Source organism: Lithobates pipiens, unplaced genomic scaffold, assembly GCF_037356315.1.
Source record: "Lithobates pipiens isolate NorthernLeopardFrog02 unplaced genomic scaffold, aLitPip1_a1.2 Scaffold_13, whole genome shotgun sequence".
Taxonomy (NCBI): Eukaryota; Metazoa; Chordata; class Amphibia; order Anura; family Ranidae; genus Lithobates; species Lithobates pipiens.
The window spans coordinates 345,397,538-345,411,241 of record NW_027507718.1 but is presented as its reverse complement, the minus strand read 5'-3'; the positions used below and the strand labels follow the sequence as shown (position 1 = coordinate 345,411,241).

General features: G+C 44.4%; 1 protein-coding gene across 3 annotated transcripts in view; it reads right to left on the bottom strand.

Annotated features, from left to right (window-relative positions):
• The window catches only part of LOC143975087 (uncharacterized), a 161,331-nt gene that overhangs the window by 74,581 nt on the left and 73,046 nt on the right, over window positions 1-13,704 (bottom strand). For all 3 annotated transcript variants that reach the window (XM_077477078.1, XM_077477079.1, XM_077477080.1), the window contains exon 11: window positions 180-238. In XM_077477078.1, coding sequence (XP_077333204.1) covers window positions 180-238 — 59 coding nt within the window. The remainder of the gene's footprint in view (window positions 1-179; window positions 239-13,704) is intronic.

Genomic DNA, 13,704 nt, shown 5'->3' with positions numbered 1-13,704 from the left:
CTTGATCAATTTGATTGTAATTACATTTGTTCATTTTGGACTTCCAACCACCAAAGTGGTTCACATACAGTGTAAACATGGCACACATTTTTAGCCTCAGTTCATGCTGAGACAATTTACTACTAACATATCCTGGAAGGAAAGGGACCAATCAGAAATTATTATCCAGTAGACAGTACCTTATATAATGAAGACGGTGGAACTCCTCTTGCTCCATTTACAGTGACAGCCTCCTCATCTAGGAGAGTAAATTATGTCGGTCAGATGAAGAAAAAAAAACTTTAAATATGTTGACAGCATTCGGATAGCAATGATAAATACTGCAGTACATATGCCCTATGCATAGACAAGGACATATTTTATAAACGTAATCTTAGCTGTTTCATATGGTACATCGGCTTGTTCATACCTCAAACGAGGAAGGTGATACATTCTGACAGGAAGACTCAATGAATTACCACAGCGCTCACAGCACCGGACCTTGTAGTTTCTGTTCACAGCGCACTGCGAATAGGTGACATGGTCGGGTGGGCAGAGCTGCATTTTTTAACAAGCAAGTGGTGGGGGGGGGGGGGGGAGAAGACCCCTGCTAGCTGGCACAGCGGGGGAGCAGGGGGTGTGGAGACAGGTCCATGCGTAACATGTTACACCCTAAATATGGGTGTAACATGTTATGAAAAGTGAACTTTTCCTTGAAGTTAGAAGATGATTGGCTACTATGCACAGCCGCACCAGAATTTGCACTCTCTAGTTTTAGTAAATTAACCTCACTGTTTTGACAACAGTATTTAGATATTTTGATTTTTAATGCTATCTAACATGAGAATCTAAGTTTTTACAGATAGAAACATTTGAATGCAGCAGACATTATCTGAAGGACAAAGTGTTAATTGTGATTGTATCCTGTACGATCACAATAGTGGTGATCTGAATCAGAAGCTGGCCATAGGGCTTGATCACATTTAAGTGGCTTGGTCACATTTAGGTGATATAGCACACTGGTGTACTGCATGCTAATGGCAAAGGAGGACCGAATAATTTTCTGCAAAGTTGCATTTAAATTTGTGAGGTTACATGTCATGCACTTTAACACTGTGTTTTCAAGCTTGTGAGCTAGATTAATAAAAGAACACCACATATAGGCCCCATGATTTCTGGTATTCTACCTTTTTGTGAGACTAATTTTACAAACTCTGAACTTGTGGAAAAAAAGCAAAACAGGTTTGTGCACCAGAGGTGCAGAAAGAGACAGGGAGCCTGGCAACTAAAAGAAAATTATGTGGAGGCTACAGAGGTTGCAATTGATAACCATCACTTGAAAATGTTAACTGCCTGTCACTTTAGGGCTTCATGTACACGGCTGCTGGTAAACGGATGTTTTGGAGCAGTTGGGCATTTTTTTCAGCTGCCCCTGAACTCGCCTCTATGTTATCTTATTAGTACATGTACACAGGGTCGTTTATAGCAGTTTCTGGGCAGTTGATTTTAGAAGCATTTTTTGGAAAGCAAAGAAATGCGTTCAAGATGGATGTTCAGAGGCATTCCAAAAACGCCTACATGCTTGTAACAGCTTGTAGACGCGTGTAAGCACGGTAACTCGCATTTAGTTTACATGCATTTTTAATGGAAATACATTGTTGACTAGCTTAAAAAAAAAACGCTTCTAAACGCAAATGTGGCTAAACTAGACTAAAGCGCGGCATGTAAACGCAGCAAAACAGATGTTTTTAAACGTCGGTTACTAGCTCTCAAATTGTCGTTCAGGAGAGGTTTTACATCTCGTGTACATTAGGCCTAATACTCTGAGTCACTAACCCACAACAAGAATACAGAGCAGAAATTCTGAGCTAATACTTTTTAATCTACATTCTTATTTCAGATCAGTAACTACCAAAAGTTACAGACCCCATGTGACAGCCAGGAAACTAGCATTTTCTATATGTAAAATTCAGCAATGCAAGTCAGGTGTTTTAAAAATAGGATTTTTATGACAGCTATCCTGTAAAATCCTTTTCTTTGATGTACATCAGAGGACACAGAGCCATAGTAATAACTATGTGGGTTATATCGGACCATCAGGTGCTGGACACTAGCACACCACTTAAGGCGTGAACTTCCCCCATATAACCCCTCCCACTACTGGGAGTCCTCAGGTTTGTAGTCAAGCAATCAAAGTGTATAAGAAGAAAGGAGGGACCTCTGTGTCCCCTGATGTACATCAAAGAAAAGTATTTTACAGGTAAGCTGTCATAAAAATCCTATTTTCTTTTCTTACATCAGGGGACACAGAGCCATAGAAATAACTATGTGGGATTTCCCATAGCAATGGCAACTGAAGGGGGGGACAGAATGAAGGAAACAGGAGGCCAGAGGACTCATACTGCAGCCTGCACTATATACTGTGCCCAAAGGCAATATCCTCATGACCTTTAATATCGATTTGATAAAATCGGATAAACTTCTGAACCGAAGACCAAGTTGCGGTCTTACAGATCTGAGCCATAGAGCCCTGATGATGCATCACCCAAGAGGCACTAATCGCCCTGGATGAGTGTGCTCTTAATCTGAGAAGGAAGAATTTTTTTCTTTAAGCTGAAGTTTGAACAAACACTTGACAAATCCATTTGGAAAATAGTGGATCTTGACGCTGCCTGTCCATATCTTGGACCCTCTGGCAGTACAAACAATACCTGTGTTTCGCGAACATGGCCGGTCGCCTTTAAATAGATTCTGATCACTCTTACTACATCAAGAGACTGTAGTGCTTTCTCTTCCCCAGATTAAGGCTTCTAGGGAAAAAGGAGGAAGAACAATATCCTGGTTTAAATGAAAACCTGTTACCACTTTTGGTAAGAATTTGGGATGAGGACATAAAACCACCTCATCCTTATACATGATGAAATATGGCTCTTACAAGACAGAGCCATTAGTTCCGATACTCTTCTAGCAGAAGAAATGGCAAGCAGAAAAGATTATGGAACCAAGAGAATTTCTCGGAAGGTTCAAATGGCTGATTCAGCAAAACCGAAAAGACCAATTTTAAATCCTAAGGATTTAGAGGTGCCTTGATACGGGGATAAACCGTGTTACCCCATGAATAAGCCACACACCAAGAGTGGGAAGCAAGAGGCCATAAGAAAAAACATCGACACGGCCTGGATCTGGCTCTTGATAAAACTCAAGGCCAGCTTCATTTCAGATCCCATAAGCAGGAATCCTGCCTATTGACATACTACCTGGGGTGCCAACCCCTGGATCCATACCAAGAAACCTATGCCTTCCAGATTCTATAGTAAGTGATTATGGAAGCCGGCTTCCTGGGCTTAGTCAAAGTAGACATTACTGAAGGAGATCACCACGATTTTTTATATAGTGGGATTCAACAGTCAAGCCTGTTAAACTCCTTTTTCGTAAAGTAGGATGAAATCCCGGACCCTGTGCAAGAAGGACTGGCTATAATGGTCCAAAGGACTTCTACTGCCATCTTTATGATCTCAATAAATTAAGATCTTCTGGGACCCGGCTGGGGCCACCAGAATCACCTCCTTCTGTTCCTGCTTAATCCTACGGAGAAGGCACGGAAGTAGCAGAGCTGGAGGAAATGCATAGATCAGTGAAAACTGATCCTCTGGGAAGACTAATGCGTCTGTTCCGCCTGCTAGCGGACCCCTTGTTTGACATAACGTTGTCGACCTTATTAATGAATCTGGACGTGAATAGGTCCATGTCCGGAGTACCCCATCTGACATATTGCTAGGAAGATGTCGGTGTGAAGAGATCATTCTCCCGGAAAAAAATTGTTGGCGTCTCAAGTAGTACGCCTGAAATATTAAAACCGCCGATAGGCAAGGAGTGTTGTGTTCTGCCAAAGCTAGAACATATTCAACCTCTTTTTTGGGCTGCACAACTTCTCGCAGCAAGGTTTATCAGAGATAAAAAAACAATCTTCGCCCTTCATGTTAGGCTCCGAGACCTTAAAAGGAAACCTTCAGGAACCGGGGAACACTCAGGTTATCCCACAATCCTGGACCTGCGAGAAGCTCTTAAAGCATTCGCAAGCAAAACCTTGTGTCTTCGGATGACGAGGCCCGGGTACCATTTATTTAGTCCATTACGGAGACATCAGAAGGGATCTGGTCAGGATGGCTGGCTCTCATCAAAGGATTACTGCCCGTGGAGCTCAGTAAAACACATCCTTACTCGTGCCCAACACCTTAGACACTGGCGAAAAAACTGAGGATTCCCAGGGAGGGGTTATATGGGGGAAGTTCACGCTTTAAGGGCGTGCCAGTGTCCAGCACCTGATGGTCCGATATAACCCACATAGTTATTACAATGGCTCTGTGTCCCCTGATGTAAGAAAAGAAAACGCGTTTATATATTATTTATAGCAGCCAATTATGCTTGGTAGGGTTCTGGAACATAGGGTTATATTACCATACCTAGAAGAAAACCAAAGAGTTGAGCGGCATCATATGGATAAAATGTAATATACACTATACACTCTACTTGTTCCAGGTAAGTGTGTTGAACACCTATTTTTCTTTATTTATATGTACATAGGGGTAGCCCTATTTGTCCATTGCATAGGCAGAATCTGCTTGCCGTTTAGCAGTGTTTTTCCTCAATGTAAGTCTATAGGACTGGTCTTTTTAAAAAAAAAATATGCACGCCTATAGGGTTAACTGTGCTTGTCTTAGCACTTGTTAGAAACAGAATGTGACCGCATTCTCTATAATGGAATTAAATAATCAAAATATTGAACAGCAAAAAACTGAAATGCTATTTGAAACATATTGTAGAGGAAAATATAAAATAACTACAATTATGTACGTACTGAGAATACACTACAGTTACTTTTAAAAACCCTAATCTATTTTTTCAGAATTATAAGGCAGTGGCTTAGCAACACTCTGCAACACACACAAAAAACTGTATGAAGAAAGGATTAAAGCCAGGCATACTGAAAAATCGATGTAAAGTGTACATATACTTCAAAGCAGACCTTTACCTGGAACAGCAAAAAAAAACAAAAAAAACAAAACAAAAAGAAACCAATTTAAACTTTGTGAAATAGCGTTTCACAAAGCACATCATTTCTGAAATACGCAGGCTGTTGTTCAATAGACTAGGTTTTCATTTTTTTCCTTCTCTGTTCTTATCCTATTTACAATTTTTACTAATTGAAGGTGACTCCTTTCACTTCCTAGAATAGGCAGGCATCTCCCCGCCCCCTTCACGATTGAAGAAGCTGCACTGCCCACCCAGTGCTCACATACATTTATGGGAAAGAAAATTTGCCCCCACCGTACAGACATCTCCAGGGAAGGCACTGATGACCCAGAAGGCATCTGTTAGGTACTGGCTATGTCACCAGTGCCTCAATTAATCAGGAAGTACGATCCAATTATAAGTAAGAAGCTCAATATTTACTTGATGTGACCCAACCAGCACAGGGACTTTTGGAGGGGACTGCAGGGTAGCCTCTTGCGTACTGACTGGCTTTTCAGGAAACACTACTCTTTCAGAGCTGTGTGCCTGGGAGACCCTTGGAGTGGTCTTGTTTCTGATTCAAGTCCATGTCTCCCCAAAACACACAGACTCTGGAAACTGGAGGACTCCGATACATATTTAGGGCCTCTATGCCCAAAAACAGCAATGACTGCTTTAGATTGTGATATTCAGAGCAGGTGTTAATATCATCAGCTCAAAGCAACCTAATTTTGAGGTCTCCTGATATAATATGTTTAAGGTGTAATGTGTTAAGTGTCTTTCTCCCATTGTATACCTCCTAGGTGTGCATTCACATTGTTATTTGAGTCATCTATTGTTTCTGTCTGTCGGATCATCTCTTGGAGATGAGATTAATATTGTGACCACTTTACCTTGTTATGGAACCATTGTGGGATGTTATGTGTTTTGTAATAATGTGTAATGTACTGTGTATCCAGTGTTGTGGATTGGCTGTCGGACAGTCTGGTCACCTAGGCTGGTTTAAGTGGCTAGTTGTTTATTAGATCACTGTCAGCTATTAGAGGCTAGTGGATTAGGCTCGGTTCACACAGGGGCGACTTGTCCAGGCGACTTAGCCGCCTGACAAGTCGCGCTCCGTTCTGTACTATGGAACCGTTCTAATAGGAGCGACTCAAGTCGCTCCGACTTAGAAAAAAGGTTCCTGTACTACTTTTGGAGTGACTTCAGGCGACTTGCATTGACTTCTATACAGAAGTCGTTTTGCAAGTCGCCGCTGAAGTCGTTTGCAGGTCGCGTCTGTGAGTCGCGCTGCAAGTCGTGCCGCCCCTGTGTGAACCGAGCCTTAGCATACTGTTTATGCTGGCTGCTCCTTAGCTATGTTAATTATACTCCTGTATACAGTTTCCTTTGCCTACGATAATGTGATTACGCTCAGCTGATCTTGTGTGATATATATTCTGTGTGATTTTACAAAAAAGTGAGTTCCAGTTCCAGAGCATCTAAGCTAGTGTCAGCTATATTCTTGGGTGATCAGCTATAATACTTGGTTCCTGGGTCCAGACTGGAGAAAGCTCTATAATGATGGAAGCTGGGTTCAGTACGGTTCCGTCATACGTGAGTTGGAAGTTGACTTACAAATGTTTTAGGGTGTGCATGCAGAGGCACATTTGCCAAAGATTGTTGAGCGAGGGAGAAAGGTCAGTTTTCAGTAACCAAAAACAGTTGACTACCATGGTAAGCTGGAGTAGTTTATGATTTGAACCCTTTAGCTTTTTAATTTTTTCTAGCAAGGGGCTAGATCTAGCTTACAAAGGAGACATAGGTAGCTAGCTATAGATATCCATACCTCCTTCAGTATCTTTGCTGCAACTAGTGAATATCAGTATTGGCTGGTCAGAGCGCTGAGTCTTATTCTAGCTCTTTAGTTCAGGGCTGCAGGCTGTAAAAGGTGATAAACAGTAACTGTCTTTTAGTTATGTGAAGAACATCTATAAAAGTCTGCTTGGTATAGATAATAGTTCACGTCCCATCATTTTTTTGGGAAAATAAATACATTGCAATCTGCTGGAAAAGTTCAGTTTTAGTGTAAACGTCTAGTGTCCAAGCATGTACATTAGAGATAACTTCAATTAAAAAAAATAATGAATGACAAATGAGAAGATATTAACCTCCCATCTCATGCTGTATGTGTCAAGGCACTAGAGTCTAAAATGTGCAAGGAATCCAAGACTTCTCCATCTGCACAACTTCTTATCCAGAGAACTCTAAATGAACTTTCTGGTGAACTTTTTTAAGAGTTCATACATGTTATATTAGGCCCTTGTCAAGGTAAAAGTTCATTGGAAGGTTAAAATCCATTTCAATCGAGCAGGCTGCCAAATAATATACTGTTGTTTGTCAATATGACATACTTCATCACTTCTCTATAGGTAAATATTATGCTGAACATCTGCCGGAAAGTCTCCAACTAGTAAATTTTCTGTCATCTTGTTAAAGATAATATACCGTACAGTTCTTCTGACATACAGTATATGCCACCATAACTCACTATAAAGTTTAAATATATGTAGTGAAACCATAAGGGCCTATTCACACTAGAATGCAGTGCAGGAAAGCTGTGTTCCCATGCGGCTTCCTGCACTGCATTCCAATCACACTGCCCTTGAGATCTGCTATGGGGGTCATTGCAAAGTTAAAGACAGCCCAAACGCAGGTTGCAAATGCAGTGCATTTGTCTGAACCGGATCACATATTACAGAAGTGTCATGTGATGCTGTTGCCGTGCGTTTCATGAAGTATTGCATGCATTACTTTTTTGTGCAGTGCAGTGTCATTTCAGCCTATTCAAAACGAATAGGGATAAAATCACACTGCCCAGAACTGTATGTGAATCGCACAGGAACCGCACAGTGTTCCTGTACAATTCACATGCAGTTCCTAGTGTGAATGGGCTCTAACATCAATTTTAGAAATAAATATTTAAGGAAAAGTAGAGACAGTGGAAGGTTGGGTTTATCATCCATGGCACACCGCATGGCAGCAGTGTTCAGGATCATTTACGTGTACAGACGCACATTGGTAGAAATAAAGGCAGTTGTCCAAGTCATTACCACGCCAAACGTCCCCCTCTCCATAAAAAATAACACCACAGACGGATTGTACACATGCCACAGCAAAAATTATAACCCCTGTTGTGTTCGATGACAGTACTAGTGAATGGGGCCACAACCATGAGACAAATGCTAGGCCCCCAGTTTCAGAGCGGTATTCCAAATCAAAAACCCTGTTCAGCGGTCAGAAAAAAAATAGGCATGCAGGAGGCTGCAGTATCGACTGCTGAATGTCGGACATTTCTGAAAAACTCTAAAAAGTAAACAGAAAGCTATAATAAAAAAAAAAAGAAAAAAAAGAAATTAAGTTAAACAAAAACAATGGTGTGATATGGAAAGGTTAACTTCAGGATTAGATTATGGTCTAGTGCAATGTTTCTCAACTCCAGTCCTCAAGTACCCCCAACAGGTCATGTTTTCAGGATTTCCCTAAGATGAATCGGCTGTGGTAGTTACTAAGGCAGTGAAACTGATCAAATCACCCGTGCAAAATAATGGAAAGCCTGAAAACATGACCTGTTGAGGGTACTTGAGGACTGGAGTTGAGAAACACTGGTCTAGTGCAGTCTTCTTCAACTTTAGTAACCTGAAGGAACCCTTCAAATAACTTTTGCGCCTCTGGGAACCCCTGCTAATAATTACTACAGCTCAGGGTACATTTACGTTAACAGTAAGTTGAGATATATAAAAAAATAGCAGAATATGAAATGTAGCTTTCTAAAATATTTGACACCCAGAACTGCTATTTATAACACAACATTATTTTAATGAAAAAACAATAATAATAATAATAATAATGGCAAAGAGTGATATCTTCCCTATTGCCTTGTGGGAGAGAACAGAGACGCAAACTACCGTGGGAAAATGTATCTATTAATGTATCGCATATTCAACCAGTGGCAACCAAAAACAAATTGGCAGTAGAAAGATGTCCTTCAAAGTAAAAGGAGATCCCAGCGCTGCTTAACGATGCATTCTTACCGTCACTCAGTCAGAAAACGAGACTTACAGTGGGAGGGGATTAAAAACATGCATTGAGCTGCATGTTTAGAGCCCTTCCTTCCCCCCTCTGCAGCCTTTCCCTTAACTACTTTGCTGACTGCAATACGTATATACATGTTGGGTTTGCAAGTGGTTTACTGGGATTATGGCTGTAGATATCAGCCATAACCCTTGGTACAATTTTTATTTGCAGATGGCTGGCTTTCTCATGAAACCGGTCCAAATGGATCCAACACTCTGATCAATTCTATAGCCTTGGAGGACTGGAGCAACGTCATGACGTCACTTCCGGTCCAAGCTGGAAAAAATATTTCCTTTTTTTTTCACGTTTTTTTATAACAAAAGATCAAAAAATGTTTTTTTGTTTTTTTTTTATCGTTAAAGGTAAAAAAGAGATTTTGGGTCTTTTTTTTACCTCAGAGCTCTTCATAACGAGGACCTGTCATCCTCATTTATATTACAAGGGATGTTTACATTTCCTGTAGTAGAAATAAACGTGATCGAGAAAAAAAATTAAAGGGACAGAGGGACAGTATAAAAATAAATAGTAAAATAAATAATAATAATAAAAAAAATCTGCCTATATATATATATATATATATATAATATATATATATATATATATATATATATATATATAATATATAATATATATATATAATATATATATATATATATATATATATATATATATACATAAAGCGCCCCCATCACCTCTGCGTTCGCGTGCAAAAGCGAACGCATATTTAAGTTATGCATGCATATGTAAACGGTATTCAAACCACACGTGAGGTATTGCTGCAAAAGTTAGGCCGCGTACACACGCGCGGACTGTTCGCCCAACCTTGTTCGGCAAACAGTTTGTCAAACAGTCCGCTCAAAATTTGCATGAGCGGACTTGCCCACACACGAGCGGACTGTTTGACGAACAAGGTTGGGCAAACAGTTCGCTCAACTTTTGAAATGAACGGACTCGCCCACGTAAGGAGGAGGCAAATCCGCCCATTTCGAGCGCGTGTACAGGTAGGCGGGGCCCGCGAAGGAGACGTCGCGGGCTCCGCCGCCTGGAATGGGCTTAAAGGGGAACCCCAACGCCGAAAAAAATCGGCGTGGGGGTTCCCCCCAAGTCCACACCAGACCCTTGTCCGAGCACGCTACCCGGCCGGCCAGGAAAGGGGGGCGAGCGAGCGCGCCCCCCCTCCTGAGCCGTACCAGGCCGCGTGCCCTCAACATGGGGGGTGCCTTGGGGAAGGGGGGGGGCCGCGCGGCCCCCCCACCCCAAAGCACCTTGTCCCCATGTTGATGAGGACAAGGGCCTCTTCCCGACAACCCTGGCCGTTGGTTGTCGGGGTCTGCGGGCGGGGGGCTTATCGGAATCCGGGAGCCCCCTTTAAGAAGGGGGCCCCCGGATACCGGCCCCCCACCCTATGTGAATGAGTATGGGGTACAATGTACCCCTACCCATTCACCTGTGAAATAAAGTACAAATAAAAACACAACACAGGGGGAAAAAATATTTTATTGCACAGCCGGGGGTCTTCCGTCTTCGGGGGTCTTCTCGCCGGACTCCTCCGCTATGTGTGTGTAGCTCTTTTGCCAGCGGAGGAGTCCGGCTTTCTTCCTCCCCGCCGCCGGCCTCTTCTCCCGACTTCGGGGGTCTTGTCCCCCTCTTCGGTTCTTCTGCCGGGCCACCGCGCCTGGTCCGGTGGCCCGGTCTTCTGTCGCCGTCTTCCGTTCTTCTGTCGCCGCCTTCGGTTCTTCTGCCGGGCCACCGCGCCTTCTTGTAGCTCTTTTACAGGCGGTGGCCCGGTCTTCTGTCGCCGTCGCCGCCTTCCGTTCGTGTTCTTCTTCTTGTTCTTCTTGTTCTTCTCCAGGCGATGTTGACACGTCGCTCCCTCCGGCCGGAATGCCAGAGCCGCCCTGCGCTGTGACTTATATAGTGACAATGGGGCGGGGTCACATGGTATATGTCACATGGGTTGATGTCACATGGTGACCCCGCCCCCTTACGATGTCATAGTCCCCATGTGACATCAACCCATGTGACCAACCCATGTGACATATACCATGTGACCCCGCCCCATTGTCACTATATAAGTGACCGCACAGCGCGTCCCCGGCATTCCGGCCGGAGAGCTCGTCGAGTCAACATCTCCAGGAGAAGAACAAGAAGAAGAACACGAACGGAAGGCGGCGACGGCGACAGAAGACCGGGCCACCGCCTGTAAAAGAGCTACAAGAAGGCGCGGTGGCCCGGCAGAAGAACCGAAGGCGGCGACAGAAGAACGGAAGACGGCGACAGAAGACCGGGCCACCGGACCAGGCGCGGTGGCCCGGCAGAAGAACCGAAGAGGGGGACAAGACCCCCGAAGTCGGGAGAAGAGGCCGGCGGCGGGGAGGAAGAAAGCCGGACTCCTCCGCTGGCAAAAGAGCTACACACACATAGCGGAGGAGTCCGGCGAGAAGACCCCCGAAGACGGAAGACCCCCGGCTGTGCAATAAAATATTTTTTCCCCCTGTGTTGTGTTTTTATTTGTACTTTATTTCACAGGTGAATGGGTAGGGGTACATTGTACCCCATACTCATTCACATAGGGTGGGGGGCCGGTATCCGGGGGCCCCCTTCTTAAAGGGGGCTCCCGGATTCCGATAAGCCCCCCGCCCGCAGACCCCGACAACCAACGGCCAGGGTTGTCGGGAAGAGGCCCTTGTCCTCATCAACATGGGGACAAGGTGCTTTGGGGTGGGGGGGCCGCGCGGCCCCCCCCTTCCCCAAGGCACCCCCCATGTTGAGGGCACGCGGCCTGGTACGGCTCAGGAGGGGGGGCGCGCTCGCTCGCCCCCCTTTCCTGGCCGGCCGGGTAGCGTGCTCGGACAAGGGTCTGGTGTGGACTTGGGGGGAACCCCCACGCCGATTTTTTTCGGCGTTGGGGTTCCCCTTTAAGCCCATTCCAGGCGGCGGAGCCCGCGACGTCTCCTTCGCGGGCCCCGCCTACCTGTACACGCGCTCGAAATGGGCGGACTTTCCGAGCGGGAACAGTCCGCTCATTTCGAAAGTACAGCGGACAAGCCCACACACGGGCGGACTGTTCGCTCAAACACAGTTTCAGCGGACAGTTTTTCGGAATTTCCGAAAGACATTGTCCGTCCAACTGTCCGCTGAAACTGTCCGCTGAAAGCCCACACACGAGCGGACTGTCCGCCCAAACACTGTTCAGCGGACAAGGTTGGGCGAACAGTCCGCCCGTGTGTACGCGGCCTTAGAGTGAGAGCAATAATTCCCAAGCAAGACCTCCTCTGTAACTCTAAACAAGTAACCTAAAGGCTTTTAAATCATCGCCTATGGAGATTTTTTAATTACCCTAGTTTGTCGCCATTCAGCGATTTTAAAGAGCGACATGTTAGCTATCTATTTACTCAGTGTAACATCATCTTTCATATTATACAAAAAATTGGGGTAACTATTGTGTTTTTGTTTTTTTAAATTCATTAAAGTGTATTTTTCCCCCCAAAAATTGTATTTACAAAACTGCTCCGCAAATACCGGTAGGATCTCTGCTAAAAAAATGTGCAATGTTTGGGGGTTATAAGTAATCTTCTAGCAAAAAATACTGATTTAAAATTGTAAACAAAAAGTGCCAGAAAAAGCCTGGCTGGCAAGTGGTTAAAGTTTTAAAAAAAAAAATAACAAACATATGTCATACTTACCTCCTCTGTGCAAGGGTTTTGCACAGAATCACCCCAATTCACCTCTTCTGGGGCCCACCAGTGGTGCTCCTGGCTCCTCCCTGCATCGAGTGCCCCCTGTAGAGAATCGCTTTCCCTGGGGTGACTCGTGCGGGCGATCTCCCATGTCCTGCTGTGTACATTAAGACAGATAGCAGGACTCTGCCCCGTCCTCTGGCTCCCGCGTCATTGGAATTGATTGAGAGCAGTGGGAGCCAATGGCTCCTGTTGCTATCAATCTATATAATGATGACCCGAGACACTGGCTGGAGTTGGTGTGCTTGTCCCTGTCGCTGGAAAGACTGGGCTCAGGTACATTAAAAGGGGGCTCTGGGAGGCTGCTGCAGCACAGGAGGTTTTTCACCTTAATGCATAGAATGCATTAAGGTGAAAAACCTTGAGGGTTTACAACCCCCTTTAAGCTGCAAAAACAGCAGATATGTGTGTTTACATGCCACAGTCATGATACTTTGCTTCTCACCAAACATCATCGCTCCTGTCACACTTGCACCCATTTAAGTAAATGAGGACATGATGCAAATATTCCACAACCACGTGCAATGCATATTTTTTCATGATATTTTAAGAATTGGATTACATATACTTTAAAGCGGTCTTTCAGTCCCCTGTGTGAACAAAAACAGACACTCTCCTGTCCAGGGATCCAGCAGCTCGCTCTCCTGACCGGATTTCTTTACCGCTCTTCAGTGCTGGCGCCGACATCATAACTGTGGGCAGCTGACTGGCTGCTTGTGGCTTAACAGCTGGCTGCCTACTGTGCATGTGCGAGCCGTGCAGTGCAATGTGAATGGTCCAACAGTCTATTGGGACATGTGATGTGTCCCAAGAGACTACAAGGAGAGGTGAACTACTGCTTCAACTGCCTAGGTGG